At 41.5% G+C, this 27664-nt stretch overlaps 2 protein-coding genes across 8 annotated transcripts in view; both read left to right on the top strand.

The window, feature by feature from the left end:
- cobl (cordon-bleu WH2 repeat protein) overlaps positions 1-8480 on the top strand; it is a 48705-nt gene extending 40225 nt beyond the window's left edge. For all 5 annotated transcript variants that reach the window (XM_072394654.1, XM_072394657.1, XM_072394658.1 and 2 more), the window contains 8 exons: positions 996-1323; positions 2674-2780; positions 3033-3221; positions 3331-4952; positions 5043-5258; positions 5446-5562; positions 5828-6103; positions 6718-8480. In XM_072394654.1, the coding sequence (XP_072250755.1) occupies positions 996-1323; positions 2674-2780; positions 3033-3221; positions 3331-4952; positions 5043-5258; positions 5446-5562; positions 5828-6103; positions 6718-6801 (2939 nt within the window). In that variant the 3' untranslated portion in view covers positions 6802-8480. The remainder of the gene's footprint in view (positions 1-995; positions 1324-2673; positions 2781-3032; positions 3222-3330; positions 4953-5042; positions 5259-5445; positions 5563-5827; positions 6104-6717) is intronic.
- Positions 8481-11885: 3405 nt separating this feature from the next.
- grb10b (growth factor receptor-bound protein 10b) overlaps positions 11886-27664 on the top strand; it is a 65710-nt gene continuing 49931 nt past the window's right edge. For 2 of the 3 annotated variants that reach the window (XM_072394659.1, XM_072394660.1), the window contains exons 1-2: positions 11886-12083; positions 26387-26513. In XM_072394659.1, coding sequence (XP_072250760.1) covers positions 26463-26513 — 51 coding nt within the window. In that variant the 5' untranslated portion in view covers positions 11886-12083; positions 26387-26462. The remainder of the gene's footprint in view (positions 12084-26386; positions 26514-27664) is intronic. The other variant, XM_072394661.1, reaches the window with a different exon arrangement.

Raw genomic sequence — 27664 nt, forward strand, 5'->3', positions numbered from 1 at the left:
CCACACACCATTAGGACCAGACTCCAAAATGACAGGCCTAGCACACAAACACTCACACGCACACACACACACACACACATTCACACGCACACAAGAAGACTTGTTTAAGCAGCACAGTGCAGGTTCAAATTCAAAGTCACTCTCATCTGCACCTGATATTACTGTAAAAACAAGGTCCCTCACTGTTGAACTCACTTTAAAGAATCCCCTGTTGAATTCCCAGACTTGTGCATGCTGGCTGCACAAGTCTTTTTTTAGGTTTTAAAACTTTTTTTTTTTAATTCGCTCAGCTCAGAGTTCAATGAAATCATTGACACTCTATTTAAGTTCCCCAAAACCCACAAGACTCACCAGAGAATGAGTGTATCAAAGTGATGAGAGGGTATGAAGCAATGCTATCTTTCTCTTGAACCTTAAACCGTTTGGAGGCAATTTAATTAAAAGAGGTTGTTTACAGAAAGTCCACCCACATGTCATTGAAGATTTTTTTTATCAAGTCACGAGTAGTTGTGCTCCAGGCTTCTCTCGTACATTTGGCCGGTGCTTTCTGGTTTGTGTGTGTGTGGTTGCAGAATGAATGTTTAAATACGACCTCTGTTTTCTTTTCCTCTTCTGTCTTTTCTCAATCTTGAATCTGCATCCTGTGCTCCTTTAACATTTATTTTTGTTGTTCTCATCTTTACTTTTCTCTTCCAAATGCTTTTTAGATATCTAAAGGTTTTTTGTTGGTTTGTGAAAGATGAATTGAGCCCTAGATTTTGAAATTGTGCATTGCATTAACAAAATACCTGTGATCTTGAGGTGTCTAACCTTGATATGTACAGTTTTTGCCCATTGACAACTTCATCCCTAATCCCTTCCTTACACTTAACAAAACCACTGGAATGTCCTTGATTTGGATGTGGAAGTTTATTGCTGCTAACTGTGCCTAACACTTTTGAATCCATTGATCACACCTAAAGCTCATACAAAGATTTTCTCCTATCCTCTATCAGCATGGCTCCATTCCATGCACAGCTCCACTGGCAGTGGCCAGAAACAAGAAACTAAAGCACCTGAAGCTGAGACTCTGTCCTTGGACAGCAGCAGCAGTGGTGGCTGCAGCCTGCCCGATCATGGTTATGCAGCTTCTGAGGGCATGGCAGAGGGCGAGGATTCAGGCATGGTCAGTTCTCCGTCTGACGCCCAACCCACCTCCCCAGATGGGAGTTTATCCCTGGATGTAAGAAGTGGAGAGACGGGAGGAAAGAAACTGCTGCAACCAGCGCGGGACAGTTCCAGTGACAGCGATGAGGGATGTGCCACCTGGGGATCGATGCACAGGTAGAGAGGAAGTCATGGATATCACAGAAAGAGAAACCATTGAAGTTGGTGGGGGGGGGGTAAATGTAGTTGACAAGTATGTGATGTTTGTGTATATTTAACTAATGTGCAGTATTGATCCATCAAGACAGTGAAGCACATTCTGTATTGTACTCAAAATAACTGAACAAACGTTTCAGTCTAGTGTATCTTGTCCCATTCCTCACAGGACTTATTCATTTTCAACTCTTATTGACTTTCCATTACTATTTTTACTAGTCTTGCCATTTTAACATTTTATTCCATTTTTTTGTTTAGTTCTTATTCATAGATTTTGGTTCCCTGTCAGACAACACTAGGTGTGTGCTGTTCACAGCTATCCACAGAGGTGGCCGTGACCTGCTTGAAAATATACAGATTTATATATTTAGAAGCCTCCTTGTGGCAAAGTTTTATCAAACACCTGTATTTTCACATGGAGAGTGATTCATCATCCTTTCATCCAACTTGAGCCTGGCAACATCTTTTACTATCCCAGCAGTAGGCTAATAACCGAAAGCACCTCCCATCTTTTTGTATTTGAGTTGTGGCCAAAGCTGGCCGGTCAACTTTTTGTGCTTGGCGTTCATATTTATGGTTCTAGGCCCCTTTTCAAAGCTCTTTTTTGAAAATGAATTCTGCTCCAGATCACTTTACGCCTTTTAAGTTGTTGTGAAATGTGTATGGTTGTGTGCCCAGACCGGGGATCTTGGATTGAAGCTTTAACTACAAGAAGCATAATGAATCCAGACTTTGGCCTGATGCTGCTGGGTTCTTAGTATTCCAGGAAAAGGACTATAACCCTATTTTCTCAGAACCATTGAGGAAAAGCGAACCAGTCCAAGTCTCTTAGAAAATAAATTCTATTTGGTTTGGCCTCCTTTTTGCAATTTGTTATGGCTAATATGACACTAATTCATGAGAATGCTTTGTTGAACCCTTGAAGAAAGTGGAGGAAGTTTAAAGTGCGGTAATAACATCTTAACGTCAGCCTGTTTCAAAGCCTGCGGGCGCCAATAAAAAATGACATTTGGTTTGCACTTGCACAAACAAACAAACATTTTTCTTTCTGTTACTGATCTGCTTTTGTCCCTGCAATACTCGAGAAGGGTGGTGAATGTAAATGATGATATCAAACTGCTCAGAACATCTTTTCAGTGGTAGTTGCAATTAAAAATGAAGGCTATCAGTGTTTACTGTATTTATTCTGCCCAAGTGCTTTTAGCATTTACGTTGTTATGGGACTCTGCATGTGTCTTTTTTATTTTTTTACATGCATTCGTGCATTTGGCTTTTTGACACCAATTTTTTTTTGTTATGTATCACTTCCAGGCACAGTGCCAGCCATCAGGCACAATCGGTCAACAGCAATGAAGATGACTCGGAGCTCACAGTCCAGCTCCATCGGACTTTGGCGGATCTTGAAGCAGACCTTGCAGGTGAGGCAACATGTCAGAGGGCTACAGTCCAGTTAAACTAGATTTACATGTCCTCTATACGGCAACCTGGCAGTCTGGCCATCTACCTTTTTTTAAAACAAGGATTTATTCACAGATTTATGTATAGTGGAGTTCAATAGGGGTTAAATCTGTTCAAGGTCAAATCTGTTGACTACACAACTCTCATTGACATAAAGGAGCTTTAATACATGTCCATAATTCTAATATATAATACAATAACCTCCTTTTCAGAGCACACAGACATTGTGTCAGCAAAAGACAGCCCTTATACCATGTCCACCAACAGTGATGAGGTGCCCGTCTCTGTAGTGGACATGGATGTGCCAGTCACTGCCATAGATGAAGTACTGGAGTATGAGCATGATATTATCCAACACAAGGGGAAATCTCTTACCAGGACTGAGTCAGCTGGCAGCAAAGGTAAGAAGAATAACCAACACATCAGTATGTACCCACCACAGTTAAAGGTGATATTTGTATGTTTTTCCTCCATTAGATTAACTATCTTTCTTGCCCTATCTCCTCACAGGTCCACACTTTAATCACAAGTCCTGTGCGGAGCCACAGAACAAAAATAACAATGCTTATACAGCTGCGGTCAGTGATAAAAGAAGCGCTAAGCTGTATCAATCTGAGCAGCATAGGAAACCACTGGATGGCAAATCCCCCGAGGATGAAAAGAAAGAAAAGATGCATAAGGCAAAAACGAAGGAGAAGGGTTTTGTTGATACCAACAATGTGAGAGAGACTAAAAAAACTGTGGCAGTGAAATCTTATGTTGACATGAAGAACAATGGCAAGAACAGTGAGATCCTCCCTGATCCTGTGAAGAGCAACTCTCAGTCGTTTCAACAGAACAAACCCGCTGTTACCCAGAAGAAGCCTGCTTCTCATCCAGTGATTCAGAGATTGGGTTCTCCAGGAAAAGATGAAGGGATACAAAGAGATCACCAAGGAAACTCTGGTCTGAGCACTTCCCACGGTAAAATCACTTGCAATGTCACATCACGTTTGGGCATGAAAACATTTACTGTGGTCCCTCCCAAGCCCACTGTCATGCATGATGCTACGATAGAGTCAGCTGTCACACCAGTCGCTGGTGCCATTAAGATCGACGATCAAGGAAATCTGGTGAAAACGTGCATCTCCCATTCTAAAGTGAGACGTTCATCTGAGTCAGAGAGCAATGAAGCTTCCTATCTTCTTGGAAAAGCCAAAAGTTTTTGGAGCTCAAATGAAAGACAAGAAAATGCTGTGACTCAAAGAAAAAGTCTGTTTGATAAGGCTATGGAGAGCACAAATGACATGGACAGTGCTCCTACTGGCGGCTTGGAAGCCACATTGAAGACCGGTAACACAGAGTACCAGAAAACAACACGAAGGACAGTTTCTGAGCTTGCACAGACAGCCCAAGCTAAAGTGGTGGCGGTGGAGAAAGAAGCAAAAAAACCTCCGATTGTTATCAAAGTTGCAAACAATGACTGGGCTGATGTAGAGAGCAAGATATCTGTGTCCAAAAATGTTCAGCAGCCAACGAGTAAACCTGCCCTTCCCCCTCCGCCTCCTCAAGACTTGAAAAAGGACCTGTCCTTCCTCAAACCACCCAGGCGAACCTCAAGCCATTATGTTGCATCTGCTCTTGCTAAATACACCCAAAAGACCTCAGCCAAACCGAGCAGCATCCCTAAAACCGCTGATTTGTCTCCTTCTCTGAAAACGCAGACAGCTACTGGCTCGCAGGTATCAGGTTGGTCCACGCCAGTGACTTCATCTGTGTCATCTTTTTCAGATGACAAGAAGAATGTTTCTTCATCTATACCCAATCCCCCAGGGCTCAAGAAGTCTATGAGCTACCCAGAATATGTGTCAGATAGTCAAAGAGAGGATGGAGAAGTGAAATTGAATAGGCGGCGATTTGAAAATTCGGCCGTATCCACCAAAGAAGGTTCTAATATGTGGGTCACAGAAACATCCAAGAATGATAACAATCAGTCCAGTGGATCCACTCAAATAAAAGTAACAGCCAATAACAACGGAGGTCATATTAAACACTTTTGGCCCAGTAGCCCCAGTCCCACAACAAGCAGTGCTCCGCATTCATTCTCCAAGCCTCCCACAGCCCCAAAGATCACATCCCAAGGCCAGAGAAGTGTAAGTAAAATTCACATTGATAACAAAGGTCTCTTAAAAAACTAACACTATGAAAGGTTTTTGTCAACAAATCTTGTATGTATATTACAGGGCTTTGGGGACGTGACTAAGGCAGCCATTGATGTGAAACCCACAGTCACAGTATCACACAGTGATGTGACTCCTGGGCCTGCAGCAGTGACTGTGTTTGGGCCTGTGAAAAAGTTCAAACCAGTGATCCAGAGATCTGCCGACAAAGAGACATCCCTGCACAGCAGCCTGATGGAGGCAATCCAGACGAGCGGAGGCAGGGATGGACTGAAGAAGGTGAGATCGAGCTAAACGCAGCACTGTGTGGCTAAATGAATCATTGAAATGAGGAGAGCGAAAACTCTGGGCTAGCATGAACCCAGTTATAGAAATACACTAATATCCCAGTTTCAGCTAAGCTGCTGAATCATTGGGTTTGTTGGAGGACAGAAAAAAGATTTTCTACTCTTTATTGCACCATCAGATATCCACCTCTGACCCCAGCAACCAGAAGAAAGTGACTTATGTCGAAGAGGAGACTGAACGATCTGCTCTACTAGCCGCCATTAGAGCCCAAAGCAACAGCAGCAGGCTGACGAAGGTAAAATATTCTCATGGCTATTTACACAATATCACTGCACTAGTCTGTGTTTCAGTCCAACTTAGAGAAGTTGAGTTTCTCACAATTTTGGTTGAATTAACATGTTAACGTGTATGAATAACCTCCAAACTGTTTGTCCAGTACCACCACAAAGTCAAAGTCAAAGGAAATTAAACTCTTTCTCCATGTTGTTAGCCTCTTAGCATCTTATGCAGCCATGCAAGGCGCTTAAATTTACTGTCATTTCATTACTTTGTGTCCGCAGACGAAATCCGTGGCGGCCCATGAGATCAGGAAGTCAGCTTCTGAGGAGGAGAGAAGTGTGGGTTCTTCTCTTTCTCCTCCTTCCTCGAGCAGCTCTTCGCCTGTCTTTAACCCACCTCCTCCTCCACCTATGGTTGCACCTCCACCTCCTCCACCTGTCTTGTCCCAGAATAAGCCTCGTGCTGTGGCGTCTCACACCCCCACGAATCCTGCCTCAGCCAGAGAGGCCATGCTGGAGGCTATACGTTCTGGATCCGCAGCTGACAGGCTAAAAAAGGTAAAAGCACACCACAGAAAGACGGGGGATCAGATTATGCATTAGAGTGGGGTTGTTTGGGTTTTTTTTGGAACATTCAACAACATTTAGTTACTTTGAATTAGCACTGGTCGATGTTTATATGTTGCTTCATGGAAGCACAATTGTTAAGGTAAGAGCTTATGTTATCAGACTTTCCATTTGGGAAGAAAATACATCCAGATATTTATGTGTCTCATGTCTTTAATCTGCAGATGTAAGAAGAGTTCATAAAGACAGAGTCAGGGTGAGGCAAGAAACCAGGAGACAGCAACAGGAAAAACATACTGAGTTAAACCAGGGTCCTCTCTCATCTCACAGATTTGGTTTGGTTTCATATGTCTTCCTCCTGCAGTCCAACAGCCAGGAAACTGGAGATGGATTGCAAATTGTTTCACAGTCATACTGTGTTGGTGTATGAACGCTGTCAAGAGGGTATAGTTCAGATTTAGGTCAGCAGCTGTGTAAAATCAATTAACACAAACACGAAGAATTCAAAGTTATTAATTTCCTTTGTAGCGTGCCATAAACTGCTGTTCCTGCCATTACCAGAGTGGAGAAATACAAAAGTGACATGTTGTGTTTCCTTTAACTAGGTCTCTGTGCCCAAAAAGACGGTCCAAGTGAACGGCAGGCTGGGGACCGTTCAGGCAGCCACATCAACGCTCCCTCAGCACTAAGGGGGGACTCCCGCATCACAGAAACAAAGGAATCCTTCAAATGTCATTTCAGTTTTACATTTTGCAGCAAGCCTTTGGGAAGCTGGATTAAGTCACAATTTCAGTGAAATCATTTTTGCACTATAGATTTTTACAAGAACTAAAGAACAAATGAAGATTCTTTTGATTTATCTATAGGGGTTGATAGAGAAGTCGGGGCCTGATGCTTAGACTGATGCAGTTTCTTCTTTAAGGAACAGCAGGGCAGGGATGTCATTATGTTCACTTTCATTATTACCCTTTCACCTTCGTTAGAAAAATTAAGTAATGATGTAGACTGACATTTCATCTTGAAAGTTTCTGTTAGCAGCCAAGCGCTTGTAACAGTCTGAGAAAGGTGTCATAAGGGAAAGGAGAGCAGTTCATGCCACCCACAGTTTCAGATCACTCAGCCGCTAACCGTAACTTCCTGGAAAAGGTTTGTGTCGGACATTTTGCTTTTCCTGACTGACGTGCACTTCCAATTCAGTTGTTGAAACCAGATCGTTGTACAAAACGTGCCAATGAAAGCAAATTTTGTTTGTCTACAAGAGTTTTACTTCATTATATGTTGATCTTTACCACATGAAGTTGTGGAGGCCTTATACTGTTGCTTGCACAGTGTTATGTATATGTTTGTTATACAGATTCTATACAGGGTGCAATAAGTTGGATTTGATTTTTCCAGATTTGAACTACTTTTCTTTCTTTTTCAACAAAGTAAGTTTATTGAAAACGTATGTACACTTTAAAAAGAAAAAAGCAATGCTCGAATCCATTGGCAGTGCTTAAGGTGTAATATTTTATGCAGGATCTAATGCGTTATGCCAACCTCTGCCGTTCTTGGCTCTGAGGAGGACTAAAATGGCGACGGGTGCCTCGTGCCTGTTGGCTCAGTATATTCATATTTAAGCTCCTAACCTTCATCTGTGCTGCTCACAGAAATCTTAGGATTGTCACGCATTGTCAGTAGCCTGCAGTAGTATATTTTCTTCTCTTCTCTTGTATTTGACAAGAAGCTTGGACAAATCTTTCCTTTTCTTGACTTTTAAACAGTTGGTGGAGCTCACCATTGGGGAAGAGATTTATTTAATGAACAAGTCACTTTTGATATATTATGGATATGTTATGGAAGCCAGGATTGTAGGAAAGCATTAGCAAAGCCTATGTGCTGCCTTAATATAAGCATTGTTGCATTTGATTTTGCTCCTGCAGTAAAAGTGTATCGTGTGGAGGAGCTATGAGGGAGAGCTGATGTTGCCATTAAATGGAATGCAATACTTGATGCTGAATCATCTTTAGAATGAAGATAAACTGCATTCAGGTATAAATGTTTGCTGCTGTGTACTTTGAAGTAATTTTGACCAAGAGGAGTTCAATTCATAGTATTTTGTTTCAGTTTCAAAACACGAAAACTTTGATTCTGACATTCATTCATGTCTGCAAGCTAGTTTCCTCCATGAACACGACGTCAGCACATTTTATATTTTCGAATCTTTGAGAAATCGTGATCGATTTGATTTATATCACCGATGGCGTGAACATTTTATAAGCTATTGATTTTTACTGTTTCTGTTGTTTTTCTCCTATTTGTGCCTGTGAGACTGTACAGTTATTTTTTGTCTACCCCAAAATCTTTTGATTCAATAAACAATTTTGTTATCAAGCAAAAATTGAGCTGCTGCTGAATCCTTTTTTTTTTAACAGGTTTGTTTGAAATTCTAACTGTGTCAACGTGTTGCTTTTCCCTCACAAACAACAATTAGACTGTGGTTATCCTGCTGTCCTTATGAAATATTACAACCTCTCTGCCACACCACAGATGAGCTACTATTCCGGGCAGCAGCTCATGGCCCTGACTCATCACTATGTGGCCACACTAAATCGCTGTCAAAGATCAGACCCTGCCTTCCTGATTCCTGAAACATTAGACACTGTTCCTTTCCACTGTCCCACTGTGCAAATAAATGATGCCCATATCCACATTAGTTGTCCACAAATCAAACACTCGGATGCCGTTCTGTTGTATTCCTCTATCAACAACGTAAGTGACGTTCTTTTCTTTCTTTTAATATCCTATTTTTGTAAGATCTGAGTACCAGTGTGATCCCAGATAAAACATGAAATTGAACCTTCAAGCCCTTTTTTACTGAGCGTTCCACTGACTTCGATGGGACGATGTTGAGTCAGTTCTAGTGGTGAAGTACGAGGGGTGATCTCTCAGCTCTGTCGGTCAGAGAGGGCTGGAAATTCCTGCAGGTCCCACAGGCTATTTTGTGGGTTCAAATTCATGCTCATTTTTACAGCCATTCTAATCTGCCTTACAAATATGTGAAGGGTGTGTAAGTGTGGGTGAGTGTCTGTGTTTTGGGGGTGGATGTGAGCGATATTTTTGTTGCAAGTATGCGTGTGTTCGGGCTTGTGCCTGTGTCATGGTTCCAAACCAGTGGAGTAAATAACCTCTGAATCAAGAATTACTAGCAGGGGCACACCGCATAATGCAGCAGAAATATGATCAGTCAGGTTTGGCTTAGTTTTTGCCTTTTCCGTTCTGACAGCCACAACAGTTCTCACAAATAAGCCTGAGTAAGTTGAGGGTGAGACGTGTGACTGTGCCAAAATACCGTGCTGACTAATAAAATGTTTCTACTTCGGATGGATTGTTTCGCCATAGGTGTGTAGAGGAGTAAATGGGTTAACATTTTCCTTTTTCTGCTCAACGGCGAGCAGCAAATGATTAAATAAGGAAAGCATATTCACATATAGCTTGAAGCGACACCTAATTGAAAGTAATTAAACAACTGTCTTGGTTTATTATACCCTGCTTTGTTAGTCTTGTATGGCCGACTTATGAGGGACATCGACAGTCAGCAGGGGGTTGTACAGACTTTGTTTTCTTATGTCGGACGGCCTCATATGTATTTGATACATCGAGCTGAACAAAGGCCTGTGTGGTACTGAATATTTGATGAAGGGAAATCAGCATGATGTGTGCTTACTTTGTCACAATGCCAGGCAAGACAAACAACGCTTCCTTTTATGGAAGCAACCTGATGATGAGTGACATTATGTATGTTTGTATGCCAGTAGGCCGATATGTGTCTGTATACAAACAGTGTGAGCCCTCTCGTCTTGATCCAAACACATTCAAACAGCTCATAATTGAGGACCTTATGCACTTTAGTTTCCCATCACTTCGGCTCCTCCGAGCCTGAAATATGACTGACAGTGTGAAAACTCGCCCAAACGCTGGGCTTCTCTGGGTGCCCTTCAGTCTGAGGCAGAACTGTATCTGATAGTTGTGTGGGGTTCACCTCAAGTCATTACCATTTGTTCTTGGCACTCTTCCCAAACAAATCTGTCCGTGCTTTATAGTGGTTTGATAGCCCACATCTAAAAAAGAACACATACGCTAACTCTGCACCTTCCATGTTGTTCTCAGTAATATTATAAACATCACAAGGTCTTATGCAATCCATCAACACTCAGAGGGATGAAAGCATAACAGTTCTGAGAGGTAACTCTGGTGCAGTGAGATTTGACCCCCGGTTGTGCAATTTACATACCTCAGAGCCTATTTTGTTTTTATTGCAGATTGTACTTGTCAGAGCAGGGTTTTTATTAAGAATGGCGTGCTGTCCCTAACTTTAGACTCCTGGTCTTGCCACAGTAGCAGTCTTTACATGCAGCTCCTTGGTTCACCCTGAGAGTTTTATTTTTCAGGCCTTACACGCATTAATCATCAAGGATCTTTAAAAAGGAGAGTGCTGTCGTAGAGAGGAAGAAACGATAAGACAAACCGTTGTCCTATTAGGTTTAATGAAAACTATCCCTGGTGTTTGAACCAAACTGTATTTAAAAGGGAGTTATTCGCAGAGGTTATGAGATGCACTCAAAGCTGAGTAATGGTTCGCCTGATTTAGTTTGAGTCACCCAAGAATTGCACCTTTTAAATTCTTGTTTTATTGAAGAGTGTGTTTTTTTCTTGATTAAACAGTAATTGTTTCATTTAGGGAGTATACAGTAATGGATATGCACGCTTCAATGTTCAAGAAATACATCCACTTTCTCACAGTGAAGTGCATCGCTTTCTATTTGAAACTCTTGATTTTAGCGTTCGTTTCTTTACTGCCAACCTCGAATGAAATGGTAAATGATCTGTACTTAATACTTTTCTAGTCTAGACTACTGCTAGTTACAAATGAGACATTGCAGGCAGTTCAGGAGAGATGTTTTCTGTCGGAGAAGAATAAGTCCTTCTGGGATTGGACTTTGGGCTTTGTAAGAAAATTGCACTGAAGGAAGAACCTGAAAAACCTGAAAAGTATAATGTCCTAATAACGGGTCCTAATAAGTATGGTGGACTAATTCCAGAGGTAGTGATTCTCGACCTAGGGGATTATTAGGGGTTTATTACAGGAGGTTGCCAAATGATTGTGGAAAAATAAATTAAATCACAAAGACAACACATTTTAACCTAAAACGGGAGCATTTTTGTGAGTGTCAGGGGGAACATGTGACTTGACTTGTAGGGGTCATGACCAGCACCCTGTATGTAGCCGGATCACATCTGTATATGCTGCGACTCTAAAAATGTTGAGAACCATTGGATTAAGCTATTGTAACCCCTTTAAATGGTGTCACTGTACTGTGAGAGCAGTGGAGTAACATTAGAGATAAACTGGCATCATGGTGCATGGTAAGAAATTGTTTTCCATTAAAATACAGCTGGATACAACAGGAAAAAAAATCTGTTTCAATTAGTTTGACCTAAACAGTCAAATTGTTGCTTTATATAACTGCAACTGATAACAAGTAAACGCGACGTTATAGGGGACAACTTTTGAGACAGTTACATAAAACAAAACTAAACAAAAAAAAATCTCTGAACACGCCCTTTTCCCCACAAGACCTGAACGCCGCATTAATCAGCCCTTCTCGTGTGGGCGTGGTCTGTCGTAAATGGGAGGGGTTGTTTGCGCGCGTGTGTGTTTGTGTGCGTGTGCTCGCGTATGTTTGTGTGCGTGTGCTTGTGTATGTGTGTGCGTCCTCCTCCCTCGGCCGTATGAGATGAGCTGCCCTGCAGTCTTTGCTGCCACTGTTTTCGCCTCCTCCTTCTCCTCCGCCTGCCTCTGTCTATCGGTCCAGTCAGGGAATGTTGACCAACGTGGCCTGATCCAGCGCTGTCGACTGTCCCTTCATCCTCAGACTGCCTCTGTACGCTTTTTGCTTTTGTAGCCTGTCTGTACCGATCCGGCTGTGAGGTGAGTGCATGTTTACCGAGTATAGACTCCGCTCTCGTGTTTCTTGTGTGTGTTTATGTGACTGCGGAGGTTGGATAAAGAAAAAACAGTTGGCAGAGTGGTTAGTTTGCGCTTGTAGTAAAAGTTGCATTTGCTGTGGGGATGACACATGCTGTTTCGGATCACATGTGAGCACTGTGCGTAACCGCTCAGCGAGACATGCCTCCTGCTCTGATATTGTCTTAACAGCCGGTTTTTGAAGCCTGAAATCATGTCGATTCATCGGACCGGGCAATTGCATTCACATCTACTTCAGAGTACACCCACAAGTGGAAAGCTTCCACTGGAGACACCTTAGTCTGTTCCGGGGTCTTAGGAGCTTGCCGACAAGCTGCGAAATTTCATGCGCTTTCCTACACTTTTTACACAATCTACCATGACCCTGGTATTTTGATCCCAGGAGGGTGCTTTGTTTACAGCTGTTTAACAGCAGTACACAGTGATCCATCGCTTAGGCTACTTCAGTCCAGCAGGACCCTAGTTGCCATGTTGTGCCCCCCTTCCCCTTCCGCCTCCCCGCACCAGCTTATTTCTCTCTTGAGTTTAACCAGTCTCGCCTTATCCCTTATCTGGGGTTCCCACATATACTCACAGACCCACTGCAGTTGTTCCCAAAGTGGGCTCCAGGGACCCCCAGGGACCCTTAGGTTGTAAGGGACTGTTGAGTTGAATTAGTTTTGAAGTCACCAGAGTCCCACTCATTAAGAGGAAGATGCATTTAATTATTAATTGTAAAACGTTTTATCAGTGTGAGGCAGAATTCTGAGAATCAGTATAAAAGGCTCTCAGTGGGAGTGTGTTTGGAAGGCTTATCAAACTGAGCACTGTGATACGGTTTGCTTGACATGAAAATCTTTCAGAACCCCCCTTCATGCCTTTGCTAAGTTTGGCAATAAGCCCTTACTATGTAATGCTGATGCATGCTGCACCTGCAAATGCACTCCGTCAAACTCTAATCTGTATTACACACTGCAGCTTTTTTTTTTGTTCCACTTTAAAACTTTTAAAAGATTATTGCATTGCTGCACATATCATCGCATCAGTAGTGCAATATTTAGTCAGTTATACAATATTTTGATAAACTCTAATGGACAGGGAAAAGTCAAGTGAAAGGGAAAGCCTGATCATTACATCTAATCGATTTTAATTTGCAAAGATCTTGACAAAGCAACTCTTCATAGATAGCCGTAATCTGCCCTGTCATTTAGGCACGCTTCCAAACCAATTTCTTTATTGGTCGCATGTGGTCTCAGCAGAAAGTTGCAGAACCCAAATTTATGATTCTTGGAACTACTGATGCTGGCCTTTGAGTTTTGAATGCAGATCTCACCGGTTATGTTTGAGACTGGAAAGAGGCATAAAGTTCAGTTGTGTCTTGTTACAAACTACAAATTCAGAATTCTGGTGTTTTTTAAAATTTATTTTTATTTTTTAAGGCAATTCTTTCTGGAATCATGACTGCTGGATTGGTTGAAATCCAGTAAATCAAGCATTGATGCGTAGCATGTAGTGACACCTAGTGGCACAAATGACTAATTGTATCAAAATGAACACCTATCCTCAAATCAATTTGGCTGTAAAATCCAAAAGATTTCCTCTAGTGCCAGAAATCATGTTTACATCACTCTTTGAATAGGGTGGCGTGGGGTGAGGGTCTATTGTGTTCCAAAGCTGGACTTTTAAACATGCTAGTCTGATTAAATTCATATAAAATCAAGCTTTAAAACCTGGACTAACACTCCCAGATGATGTGTTTGGGGTTCAGATCACTCCTGCTTATATATGTGTGTGTATATATATACAGACTTGTCATTCTGCTCTGATAAAACAGCAAAACAAAGTCATCATTCAAGCAACTTAAAGATGTCTGTAAAGTGAAATTGGCTTTACCTATATGTATGAGAAAATTAGAAGTGGTAAATTGTCTTGAAAGTTTACTCACACAGTCCACAGCCATACATACACAGACATACTTTGAGCTAATAACGTGATTTTGTTCCCTTGTAAATTTAAGCCAAAATGACCTTTTAGAACAAAGGGAGGCAAAGCACAGTCAGAATCTCCCCAGAGTGAAGTGCAACTTGTCAGACTTCATATGAGCGCATACCACACATACATCACAAACATGGACCTTTTGATGTTCTGTAAACCTCTGGGTGCTGGAATATGACGAAGTTCGATAATGTGGCTGCTGTCGCAGAGTCAAGAACATATTCATGCTGTGGCTGTGTGTCTTCGGGGGTATGATTTGTTGACAGCCTTCCACTTGACAATGAGGACTTCTCCTTTTTTCCACTTTCTGTTATTTCCTGCTGTAATACAGACATCAACATTGTGGTCACATCACTGTGCACACGGCAACCGATCGAGCTGCGGTTTCTTTAACCTCTCCAACAGTCTTGCTATTTCAAGCATATGCTAAGTAAGCACAGGCATGATGGGGCACGAACTCTGCAAGACTACAGGCTGCCAGAGGGCTGCTGACAGCACATATTGCAAAGAATCATACAATAAGCCACACTCAGCAGTCTAGGGTTGAGACAGTCAGATTTTTCGTTTTTGACTTCCGTCCTTTTATTATTAGCAGTAATCACCCCAGAGATTTGTTGTTATCACAAAGCTGGAGCATCACTTCAAACTTTATCCGTTTTCTTTATGTAGTAGTATGCATACCTGTGTGTGCATATATGTACGCTTAGGTGCAGATAGAGGTATGTGATCCCTTTGCCTTTGATTGTTTGCATAAACTTTTAGCTGTCATCCATGGGGAAAGAAAAGTGAGCTGAGAGCTCCTGTTAGCCGGTCCTGGTGGTATAAGAGCTTGTAGTCATGCTCTAGGCAGCATTCCATCAGGTCTTGCGTCAGCTAGCAGTCATTCAGCACTGGTTAGTCTAGGCTTATACACTGTTAATACCCCCTCTCTGATGTCATGACACTATTAACCCAACCCTACTGACGGACCACTGCATAGTTCATGTCCCTGACTCTGGCTGGGTCTAAAAGCAGAGCAATGTCACCTTCGGTACCAGAATGTTCACCTTGGCTGTCAGTTGTAGGGGAAAAAAATCATCCAATCCTTTTGGACTCTGACAGCTTAATCTATGTTTTATGTATTTGGTATCTCAGCTATGACTAGTTATTTATTATGTTTGGTGAAAAGTTGTCTGAAAGAGTACCCGCCCGCTTCCCCACACTGTAAATATGAACCTGAACAAACCTGATTCTCACCACTTACCACTTGTGACCTAAGGTGATGCAATGCCTGCTTAGTACAGTGGATTGAGTTTCTCTGTCTGGTTTTGGTCAAAATGTGTCTGAAAGCTTGCGTGAGAGGTAAGAATGTTGCTTTTATCCTGTAGGTAACTGAACACCTGAGTGACCACATGCTCAGGTCATGTGGTCTGGATGCAGGGTGATGATGAAATGATCTCTAAGACATACGTACTCTGTTCTCCTCCACCCCTTTCCAGTTTATCTTGAACCGCCTTGTTCATCTGTCTGCCTGGAGCGTCACCGTTTTTATCTGTCTGCCTCCCTTCTGTTGATCTTTGTCTCACTCAGCCTATGGAATCAGCAGTGTGAAATCAAAACAAACTATGGTTAGTTGGCTTTAGTAAATGTACCGTGCAATTTGAAAACAAAAGTGCCCCCCCCCAACACAATATTGAATTTTAGAACCATACAGGTATTTGTCTTGAAATACAACTCTGTCCTTGTTCACTCTCATGTATGTCGTCGTCCCCCCCCCCCACACACACACCCTCTCGGTTTTGTAGTATTATACCAGGTTTGGAAGCGATTAGGCTCTAAACTGGTGTGCTTTGGTACTTATGAATAGGGTTTAAACTAAGTCTCTGTTAATGTTTTTTTTTTTATCCCCAGCCAACTAAGTTTGTTAGCATTCCTAATAATAAGTAATTCATAATAAATCCTGCTCCTCTTTCTCCTCAAATGGTCACATATATTGTGCAAGGTCAGTTTTATTTGGGTTTAATGTTTTGTTTTGGTGTGGATGATGAAGCCATGACACTTGCACAGACTCAGTTATGGTTTCATAAGCTTACCGTTGCTGACGGAGTGACAGTTTTTCATATCTCACAGCATTGTTCAGTTACAGAACTCTTGCACTGCTGCAGAAGTCGCAGTAAAGATGGGGTCATTAGAAGGCGAATCCATCCAGTGTAGCCGTACCTAGGGAGCACCATTTCAGCCAACTTATGCACAGGCATCACCGCTCCCAAGCTTCCTCCATTCATCTGTGCCATTGCATAAGAACGGTTCTCCCAAGCAGCCGAATGAAATCCTCATCCAATTAGGCACTCTCCACATTACCAAAAGGCCTTTCTCTCATAGACTGGTGCTATTCAGGCTCCCCCGCATGACATCAGGCCCTCTCTTATAGCCCCACTTTACGCTGCTGCTCCCAAATAATGAAAGCTGCCAATTAATGACTAATCAACATGTGCACCAAGCACATCCAGTGAGGTGTGACTACCATCTAATCTGCTGATTAAAACAGAACACAGAGATGCTCTGTTCGACTCTCTTTCCGGTCTTCTGTGTTTTAGTGCTGCAGATACAACAGTCTGCCCTGACAACCTAATTTGTCAGCGCCATGGAAGTTGATGGAATTAATACTTGATTTGATTATTACATACATTACAACAAACATATTTTTAACAGTATTCAGAGTTGTTTGTGGGGGTAGTATCTCACACGTATCTCAGTAAATTCAAGTTGTTTAACCGTATTTAGAAATGCAAGCTCGCATCTGGAGCTAAAGCGTGGGGGGTGTAACTCCAACTTACAGCCGAGCAAGAGAGTGGTGTCTTCACTCTCCCACCCCCTACGCCCCATGACAGATAGCCATAGGCATAGTGTCAAGCTAAATATTATCACTTAAGGTGTCTGGCTAGTTTAAACACATACAGTAGAATAATTGAACCCCGACACCCCCCGTCCTCTATTAGGGTTAAGGTTACAGTCGGCATGTTCACTTCAGTGGGTTCTTCTCAAGTCCCCAGACACTGAGTTGGAGCTATGCCATTTCTTGAATTAAGACGCTGTTTATGTTCTGGACTCAGGCGCAGCAGGATGAGAGGAGGGGTAAGACCGGAGTGAGACGGGGGTCTGGAACTCTGGCTGAGTTCCTGAGAGCTCTTCAGGGAGAGACGTAGCTAATGTGTTATGGAGGGAGCCAGCGAGAAGAAGCGGCGGTGACAACAGTGTCGATATAAAAAGGCAGGAAGAAGGCTTAATGGAAAAAGTGAAATGGGAAACAGCTTAGAAATGAATTGATTCAAAAAGTAAAATAGAAAAGAAAAATGTAAGAATATAAGAAAAATATACATATAGATATTTGTATATATATATCTATATATTGCTAAAACCCAGCCAACACTTATCTTCACATGTCCATGTTTACTAATTCTTTTCTATATTTGTCTTTACATTTCCAGGTTTATTCATTTTTTTCTGGCTATTTTCCCTTACTTATTTTTGAACTCTCTAACAGATTTATTCTTTTTTGTAGCACTCCTTTTATTCCATAGCTGTGTGCTGCAAAATCAAAATGGTGCTGACAGTGATTCTGTTGGATCGTCTGAATGTGTAACCTCTTTCAAATCACTCGCTGTTATACGAGCCACCGGTTTTATATACCCGCCTCATCCTGTGAAGGGTCCCGGAGGGGCTGATCCCATCCCAGCTGTCGCAGTGCACCCTAGACAGGTCCCATATGAGTCATTTTTAACTTTAATTATTGACAGAGCGCTTTATATATGTCCTTCAGTCAAAGAGTCGTGATCAGTTCTGTCTCATGGCTCTCCTAACAGTCCTTTACGCCTCATTTCAGCTGAAACTTGTCAATTAAGATTGTAGGACAGGCTGCTATCACTTGTCAGTGGTAGTGCAAGGCTAAAATTGTAACTAATTTACAGCCTTAATTGCAGTGCACCTTAAGCATCAGCTGCTAGCTAAATAGCCATCGTCTTAATTAAGACACGTTGAAATAACACTTTGAAACAGCTCAGCCTTCTCTCTTTCAAGTAGTGCTACTTATGTGCTTAAACTCAGCAATTAGCACCAGATAATGACTCCTCTTGTTTCTGTTCAGCTCCTCTAACTGCTGCAAACATTCTTTAGCCGGCTACTTCTCTCCACCCCCTGGGTGCAGCAGAGTCTCTCATGAGGCTTTTGACTCTTCCATTTGAAGATAAGAGATGTCAAGCTCGTTCCAGCTGTGCTGCCTCGGGGCGACGCTCGAGGGCTGCAGCAGGACTCCACAGATCACATGGGACCCAAAGCAAGAGCTGAGGGTGTGGGTTGGTATTTGTTCCATTATTAGCATCATAATCCTTTTGTTCATCATAATCTGTGTCACCTTGTAAATAAAGTGCAACGTTTCTGGAAATCGTATACATTAGGCGTGTTAAATGATGTTAAACACACCAACTGCTTTCATTGTGCTTCTTTGTCCTTTACTCTCCATGTGTCATTTTACACCATGCGATGAAAAAAAACCTTGAACTGACATGGACTTGACCTGTGAATCGATTAATAAACAGACCTTCTGCCATGTTAGGGGCCCTACCAAATTAATGACATTTCACAACTGACCAGAGGTTTATTGGGAAGTGATCAGACTGTAGCTGTTGGGATGAGGCATCTGCAAAGGCAGGCGGTAATGGGGTGAATACTGCAGGAACAGTAGGGTGTTAGATGAAAAAAAAGCAGTCTTGTGCAGACCTCCAGCCCAGGTGGATAAAGAGATAAAACACTGACTTTTATCTGTTTAAACAAAGTCAGGACATAACCTTACCCCTGGAGGCATAAAAAGTCACCTTTTGACCCTATGATACCCAGGAAGGAAGCTTACAAGCTCTGAGTGTGTGTGTGTGCGTGTGTGTGTGTGTGTGTGAGCGTGCGTGCGTGTGTGTGTGTGTGTGTCTCTTAGGTTTGCACACAAACCATCACATAATCCGCCATTCTAAACCTTCTCCAAGCCATCCACTCTGTGCTGGTCCGGCCCATAAATCAGCCCAGGCCTTTTCATGAGGTTGGAGATCACTGTGTTGCATGTGTTTTTTTACTTGGTAGCGTATATGGAAGGAATGTGCTCTCTGCGTTCCAAAGATGACTGAGCAAAGCTGAACGGCCTCGCACTGAGCTGCGTCCAGTCCAGTCATCTGAAGTGGAGCTGACCGAGGTGAACACGTATGACAACCACACACGCAAACTAGTGGACACAGCTGAGCTCTGTGTGCTTTTAGTTTGGGATTTTGAACACAGTGATGCACGCCTGTTTGTGGATGTTTAATTAGTTCCAAATAAAACCGGAAAAACTATTCGATCGGTTATTTTGTCATTTTTATATATATATTTATATTTTAAAAAAAACTTGTCATCTCAGTTGTTTAATTTAAAAGTTATTTGGACTTTTCTTGAAGGAATTTTACCGGATCCATGGCAGTAACATAACATTAGCTTTCTGTGGTTAAATACTTTTACTTATGCTCTGTTGACATACCGTTGCACAGATGCTATAATCCGACTTCTAAGGCAATACTTGTTTTTTGGTTGAGTGTTGGCTTTTGAAACAGCAGATTTGCTTCATAATCTTTCTCTTCTGATATGACCTGCCATGCACTTAACTGAGAATCCTGGATAGAATTATAGAGTCAAAGCACTTCTTTTTTCTGCTGTTTAAACATGCTTTTGTGAACCGTAACATAGCTCGTACGGCATCTGAATTAAAATTAGATTAACCTGCCTAATTTGCTTACTGCACAAGGTTTTTATGCTTCAGTGTGTTTCTGGATGCCCTGCTATATATAACGGCACTATTTACAATGTACTCCCTTTTAGGAAAGGGTGGGAATATATATAGAGCAGTGAATGCCACACAGAAATGTACAGATGCTGGCCTGCAGGTTGCCTCTGAGTTTAATGTCTAAGGGTAGATACACAGAAATCTTTTGAGGGAGATGGGAATAAAGGAGAAAACTAAACTGATAAGTTGACAGTTTATACAAACAATTCTTTTTTTATTAAGTTGACTCTTTGGTTTTGGTATTTTTGGACGCCTCTCAAAGACGTTTTTGCAGAGGTTTTTATCCATTTTGGACCTGTGCATGTGGTTTGTTTGCTATATTTATATTGATTGTATTATTCAAACAGTGGCACCACTTAAACTCTCTTAAAGAAGGTCAACTGAGCTTGTCAGCCACTAATTCTCCACCATGTGCTGAGGGAGAAATGTTTCTACTGTTTCAATTAGGCTTTACTTGAAATAGCCAAGGTTTCTGTTGATCCCCGGCCTCACTTTTGGCATCTCTGCAAGGTTTATCACCTTGGGATGTTAAAGCTGGACCTTTAAGATGTAAGCACATATCAGGATGTTAACCTGTAGGCTGACTAAGCCTTCAGGGCTTGTGCTCCTTCAGTGGTCATGGTAAACCACAGGTCCAATTCTGTTTTGTGTCTAGAAAGCTGAGTTTCAATGTAGAGATGATGTCATGCTGGCTTCCTATAATCCTGTATGATATTGTGCTTTCTATCTTATTAAATGCAAATCAAGTAGTCACATATAAAAAAAAAAAAACCTTTCAGTTCTAAGGTTTTACATATCAGGGTATAATCAGATATCATGTCGTCTTCACAGGTCTTACGATGAGGTTGATACAATCTCAGATGAACATCAACACATTGAATATTACACCGTAATGGGGGGCTGGAGCCTATCCTAGCTGTCATTGGGTGGGAGGCGGGGTACACCTTGGACAGGTCACCAGTCCATCACAGGGCCACACAGAGACAAACAACCACACACACACTTACACTCACTCCTCGGGTCAGTTTTAGAGACACCAATTAACCTGCCATGCATATCCACTACCGTGTTTGACAGTTGGTGTTGGTGACGAAACATCTCCACCTTGTTTTTGTCTGTCCAAATGAGATTGTTCAAGAAGTCTTCCAAACAAGCAACACATTTTTCTTTGATTGTACTGTCAAAAAGTGATGGGCGTCTATGATTGCTACTCCAAGATAATTGCTGATGTCTATCCTTTTTGCATTGTGTGTAATACACACTTGAATGATCTGGACTTCTGCACTCTCATATACAGTAGTCCAAATAATGCCTGAGCTTGCCATGTGGTCCTTGTTTGTTCTTTTTGATCCCCAGTGTTCAAAGAGGCCTTTTGAAATTCAATTTTGACTTGTTGCTTGTTGTTCGACCTATTAACTCATACTTATATCACTGACCTATGTATTTATGCTTAAGTAGGAGCTTAAAAAAGACCTTAAAAACAGGATTCTAAGAACCATGGATATCCTCAGCAGTTAACAGACCTATAGCTCCTTTTAAGTGAACGTCAAACATGCCATGTGGGGCTTTGACATTAGCTTTGACACATCTTTTGACGATGTGTCTAACTTAGAGACATGTAAAATATCAATAATTAAATGTGCAGTAAACATTTTCCAGAAAATCAGATGAATGTAATGATAAAACGTTCGAACACCTTCAACAGACTGTTGCACATTTGAAGATTTTGCACTGGACAGATTCGGGACCTTAAGATTAGCGTTATAAGCGTTTGAAGTCCACCATCTAACGCTATCCCTCATGCAAGTTTGAGCAAAAATCACTTTAATGAATCCAAATGCAGTAATCTCACTGCTGGATACAGTCACCGCACCCCAAAGTCCCCATTTGTTGTGTGACGATAATTGTACTGTCAAGGTCATAGATGCTTGGGTTTCAGTGCACTTCGAGTGGAAGTGATTGAATCAAAGGGCTGTTGGAGGGTCAAATCCCTGCACAGGAATGGCTTTGATTGTATCAGGGGAGCAATTAGGGTGTGTCTAGGTTTGGTCAATATATCTATCAGTGAGACTCACTATGACACATATGAACCCTTTGAAAGTGAGTGCTGAAGTATTTTAATGCCACATGGAACGCCTGAGCTTTTCCTGTGTTTTGTTGCTCCCAGCTGAAACTGAACTGACAGTGTGCGCCTGTGATGTTGAAATGCAAAGCAAAGCTTTATTTATCTGGGATTAAGTGTTTAATATTTAACCTTCGCCGAATAAAAGCGACTGTTTTGATATGGATTTAAGCTTCAGTGACACACAACTATTTCATTTAGCGTCTAATCATTTGCTAACTTTGTCCCCTTTGCACAACCTCCAAACTCCCGAAAATTAATCAGCGCCATATTTCTGCCAAAGATTGTCGGCAAGTTTGTGGTGCTTAATGAGGGGCTGCTCGGAGGGCTCGGGCCGATGTTAATTTACTTTGTTTTTGTTGTAAACTTTGTGTCTGCGGATAATGTGTAAATGACAAGTTGTGCTTGCGTGCCAGCCTGCCGGGGCCACACACATTGACTGATAAAGTAGCGGACACACACACACAGACACACACTCACTGCAACCTTTTCAATGGCACTGCTGATTGTAGTGCCAAACTCTTTGTTTAGAGGCTGTTCATGGATTGGTCATTACTTGCAAGCACAAATTTGTATTTGTAAAGTATTTATTAAAAAAAAATAAATAAATCCTTTCAATTTTAGAGACTGCGGCAGGGTTAAAGATGATTCTCACAGAGAGAGCATCCAGACTGCACACAGAAAGGCCCCAGCTGACACTCCGACCGGGAACATTCTTGCTGTGAGGCGATGTCGCTAACCGCCACACCGCTGTGCCATGCCATTTTAAAATTTAGATTTTTTTTTTTTAATCAATTATCCTTTTAAAACAAACCTGCAAAAGTTGCTCCAAGAAAAATTGTAGTCCTGCAGAGGTACCTGTGAATGAGGGCAAAAGTTATTCAATGTAAATCTGACTCTTTTCTGTCCAGTGAATTCACAATAATGCTGTCATGGTGTCATGACAGGAGAGCAACGCTCTGACTCCAAGTCCTGTTCAGGCTAAACAGTAATGTTTTATAAATAATTTTCTTTTTAGTTATTTTATAGATTCAGTCGCTCAATGCAACCTCTTTGTTTTTCTTGCATTTCCATGCTGCTGTATTTTTGAGCTTAATGTCAGGCTTTTCCCTGTTTGCAGCCAATCGGGACGCAGCTGGTATGAGGATTAGTTTGAGGTCATGGATCTAAGCTGGAAAAGATTGGGTTTCCAGCTAAAGAGTGGGTAGAAGTTGAGAAGGTGCCGTATCTTTGGGCCTTGTTAAGAAATGCAACAAACTGGAGTCAGAGTGCAGTGATGCAGATGCTGTGCTGATCTTGTGGAATGAAAAGAGAGTTGCTCCGGATGATTAAGCGTTTGATTTACTGGTCAGTTTACTTTCTTACCCTCACCGGTGGCCACAAGGTCCAGGTAGGAACTAAAAGAACAAGATTGAGCCTCCTCAGAAGGATGTGCAGGCTCACTTTAACAGATTGAGTGAGGAGCTCCATCGTTCTGGATGGGCTTAGGGGAGATCTACTGCTCCTCTCCTTCTGCATCACCAGCCCTTGTGAACTTTGTGAATCAGTTAAATTCTGATTCACTATACAATTTGCATTATGATTAAAATTTTTGAGTTGGCTCAGTTTCAATACCATATTTGCATAGACTGACTGGCACACGTCCTGTGAATATTAATATTCAGAAAAACAGCCAAGCATACCTTGGGTTCAGGTTTTATACAGGTTTTATACAGGTTTTATACAGGTTTTACTCTTGGATACAGTTTTCAGGACTGTGGAGTGAAGAAAGACACTGCTACTTTCCTGCAGCTGCTCTGACGTGCGGTGATGACGCAGTTGTGGACTTCTCTTCAGATTTCACCAGTCCAACGGCTTTCATAGGCTTAAGAACTGTCGCCGTATCTTACATGGAGATATCATTCCTTCATTTCTCAACACTTTGAATGACTCCACTGTGGACATTGCTGGTTGGTGCTCCAGGTACCATTCCGGGACCACCCTGTTCTTTGGGATTACCACATGAAATATCAGCCTATGAGCAGGTAACAACGTTTCTCAACATATGGCTGGTTTTAACGGTCTTTGTTTATAAAACACGAGGCTTCAGTAACTGTAATGTATTTTTTTGTTCTGGATGTCCAACTTTCACAAGTTCTCTCTGCTCATGACAGTGAGGTGTGCAGAATGTGGAGTTATCCTTATTTTGGGATCTATGGTTTCAGCAGAAAACATATTTGGTTAATGTCGTGTGAAAATGGTTTCAGATGCAAGTGGTATTTCCATATGGCGTTGTTTTAGTCCAGTTTTCCACTTTCTCTCAAATTTTTAAATCCAAAATAAATCCAAGCACATTCACCTCTAGACTTGCTGGTGCCTTTAGATTTGTAGCCCCTGTCATGTTCATTGAGCTGAGATCTACCTGAAGCAAACCTAGTCTCATTAAGAAAAACAATCACCTGCAATACTAATGAATAAACATGAAATATTTGTGCCAGTAGTTCAAGTAAAGGTTTATCTAGATTCCTGGTTCACACTTGTTGTTTGACAAAGCCTGTACAAATGAGAAAAGGTTGCTCTTTATTCTTTGAGTCTTTGAATTTTAGTTTCTTTGGAATCTATCCAGCTTCCAAAATTGCACACAATCCAAGTACACATCTACCATCGACAGTGTTAATCCTATTAATAAGCAACAGACAGCACCTTAAACGTGCTCAACTCAACTGTAAAGAGCCGACTCATCGACTTCCAGTAAATATAACAACAAGGGTCTTGTTAGGTGTTAGGTGAACATTTTCAGATTTGCAGCACCTTACAATCTAATGGGATGCCTGTAGTTATAGGTTAAGTGTCTTAATGTTTCTTTTACTGACTCTGCAGCCACGAGGAGGAACAGAATAACACTGTGTCCTTTCGTCCACTCCTCAGCCAGTGAACACTGTACAGCATTTGGATAACCTCAAACCTGGACAACTCTGCACACTTTATGCCAGATTGTGACAAATCTAATCGCCTCTGTCGACGTGCACTTTGCAGCTGCAGCTTGACTCATTACTCACATGCGCTCCATTCCCACAACTGCAGTTCCAGTAAAAAAATCCGGACACACCCACCTATTCCTTTAGGCTGGAGTGAATGAACTTTTGAATACTACTGTTTGTCACACAACTGCGCCAGTTTTTCACTGGGAAAGACCCTGGAAGTGGCAAGACATTTGTGTTACGCATATTGTGTCCACTTTTCTGAATATAATCTAATCGGACATCAAAATTGTTTATTTGATCAAAATTTTAACACGTTAAAAAAAAAAAAATGCACATTTATTTGCACTAAATCAAGCTTATCTACACAAAGCAACTAAACCTGACTGAAACAAGCATGTCATTGAACAACTGTCAGTCATACATGGCAACATGCATGACTAGATCTTCTCAGAGACCTCGACAACTTAGAAAATGGAGCCTACTCATCTATGAACAACCACTCATTTGGAGTATATTCTACATAAACATCAGCAACCGGGCACATAAACTGTACATACATTCATGCACAGAAACATGTACAAGCAAAAATGCACACATACAGTATAAACAGTGTGTGTCCACAAGGGCAGCTCACTAACAACCACAAAGGCAAACATGAGATAATATTAGCTGTCTGTGAAACGGCAGTTCATATTCTTAAAGTATGAACTCGGGGTCATGAACTGCCGCATAAAAGGCCAGCACAGTTATGAGCCTGAGCTGCTTGGCTCTAAATACACCCCTGGGTCTAACTTCAGACCTGGATGCATGCCTGCAGGGTATTTTGGGGTAAGTGTTTACAGGTGTTTGTTTAGTAGCTGCAGTGCCAAGAGGTTAGGAGGATACCCACTTAAAGAAGTTCAAATACACTGAAGTTCACATCGTTGAGTTTATGGTTATTTTGTCCAAAGCTGGCTGAGAGTTTGGCCTCTTGGAACAGAAGAGCATATTTAGGACCTTTTGAGTGCAACGCATGTTGCTATTAGACCACATCTCAGCAGATTCTTCAGTTATTCATGTTAAACTGAAGTAGGTTAAGGTTCGATGAGATTGTTGGTTTATGATGAGATGTATAGATTTTTCTTAACCATTATTTCCAGTCGCTTCTTGTTGTTGTTGACTTTGGGCCTATGTGGGTTAAGATGAGTTCTGTGCTATATCTGCCCTCGCAGAACTTTGACTTCTTCTTCCTTTCCTTGTATCATCCTCCTCTTTCTCCATTATCCTTCCTCCTGTGGATCTTCTTCTTCTTCTTCCCTTTTTGTAACTCCCAGCTAAACTCCATTCGTATGCTCTTCTTCTTTCACAGGTTCTACTCCTGTCCATCCTGTAATAAATCTTATCCAACCAGACGAATTGCTCAAAAGATCTGAGAACGTCAAACGATGGCTGTGGCCGGATGTCCGGATTATTTCCTGCATCATCCAAATTATCAGGTACTTGACCTTTTTTAGTGTACTATTTCCCTTGAGGAAATATTTCTTTTACCCATAATTTTGTTGAAGATAATTGTTACCAACTTATGGCAAATAAGATATGGCCAAGGCTAATCTGCAAAGCCAAACTTTGATCTGTTCAGAGAGGTCTCAGCAGAACTTAACTCTCAAGATGTCTGTTTATGATTTTAAACCCAGCAAACTTTTTATAAACAACAAATACGACACACATCAGATTTATATCTTACCGTACTGTTCAGGGTCGGACTTATCGGATTTATCGACGTGATGGTTCACCTAGCTGTTTGATAGTTTTAAAATCTGCACTCAGTCCTTGCAAACCATCCAAAAGTGCTTGAAGTATATTTGTCTAAGAAATAGGGAGAATGAGGATTCAAGTCATTACCAACCCCCTTAACAATCCTGCCATTACCAGCCTTTCGTGATCTGATCTTAAGATGCATTTTGAAATTTTGACTGTAGAGATCCTCATTTAACTGTTAAATCACTGGCAGTAAGGTGGCAGCTGCGCAGTAAAGTTCACTGAAAGAGACTTCAACAGAGAAAGAATTATCCTTATATAGCCTACCTTTCACTTTTTGCAGGAGAGCCATTTCTAAGAAGTTTCTAAGAAAAAATTCACAACATGTCCAGTTCTGACATGGTGGTAACAGGTCTACTGTAGAATTTTTACTTTTGATCAATTAGAAAAAAAAAAGTCAGATGTATTATTTAATGAATGTTGGACACTGTTTAAGCTGTTACCTGTCACAGTTTAAGATTTTTGAGACAAAAATGTGGAACAAAAAAAAGAAGAAAGAAACAGTTTGTGAGCGAGCTATTATTCTGGTGTCGGTTATAGTTATTAGAAATGAAAAAATAGGGATAGGCAGTTTTAAAAAAAATTAAATGGTCTTATAAGATTAAAATCGGTGCATCTCAGACTTAAAAGGATCAAAATGTCAAAGCAACATCGGCATGAATTCTAGTTTTAAAAAGAGAGTCGGAGCATGTTGGTTGCATGGTCACATTGTTCAAACAATGTTAGCACACTGATTCATAAGAAGGAGAGGGAATAACTTCTGTTGGTCCAGCAAAGGTGTCTCCTTTTGGCCTAAACACCCTCAGCCCAGGTAGTTCTTATTCTGACT

This window comes from Leuresthes tenuis, unplaced genomic scaffold (assembly GCF_036924035.1).
Source record: "Leuresthes tenuis unplaced genomic scaffold, fLeuTen1.0.hap1 SCAF_10, whole genome shotgun sequence".
In the NCBI taxonomy this organism is placed as follows: domain Eukaryota; kingdom Metazoa; phylum Chordata; class Actinopteri; order Atheriniformes; family Atherinopsidae; genus Leuresthes; species Leuresthes tenuis.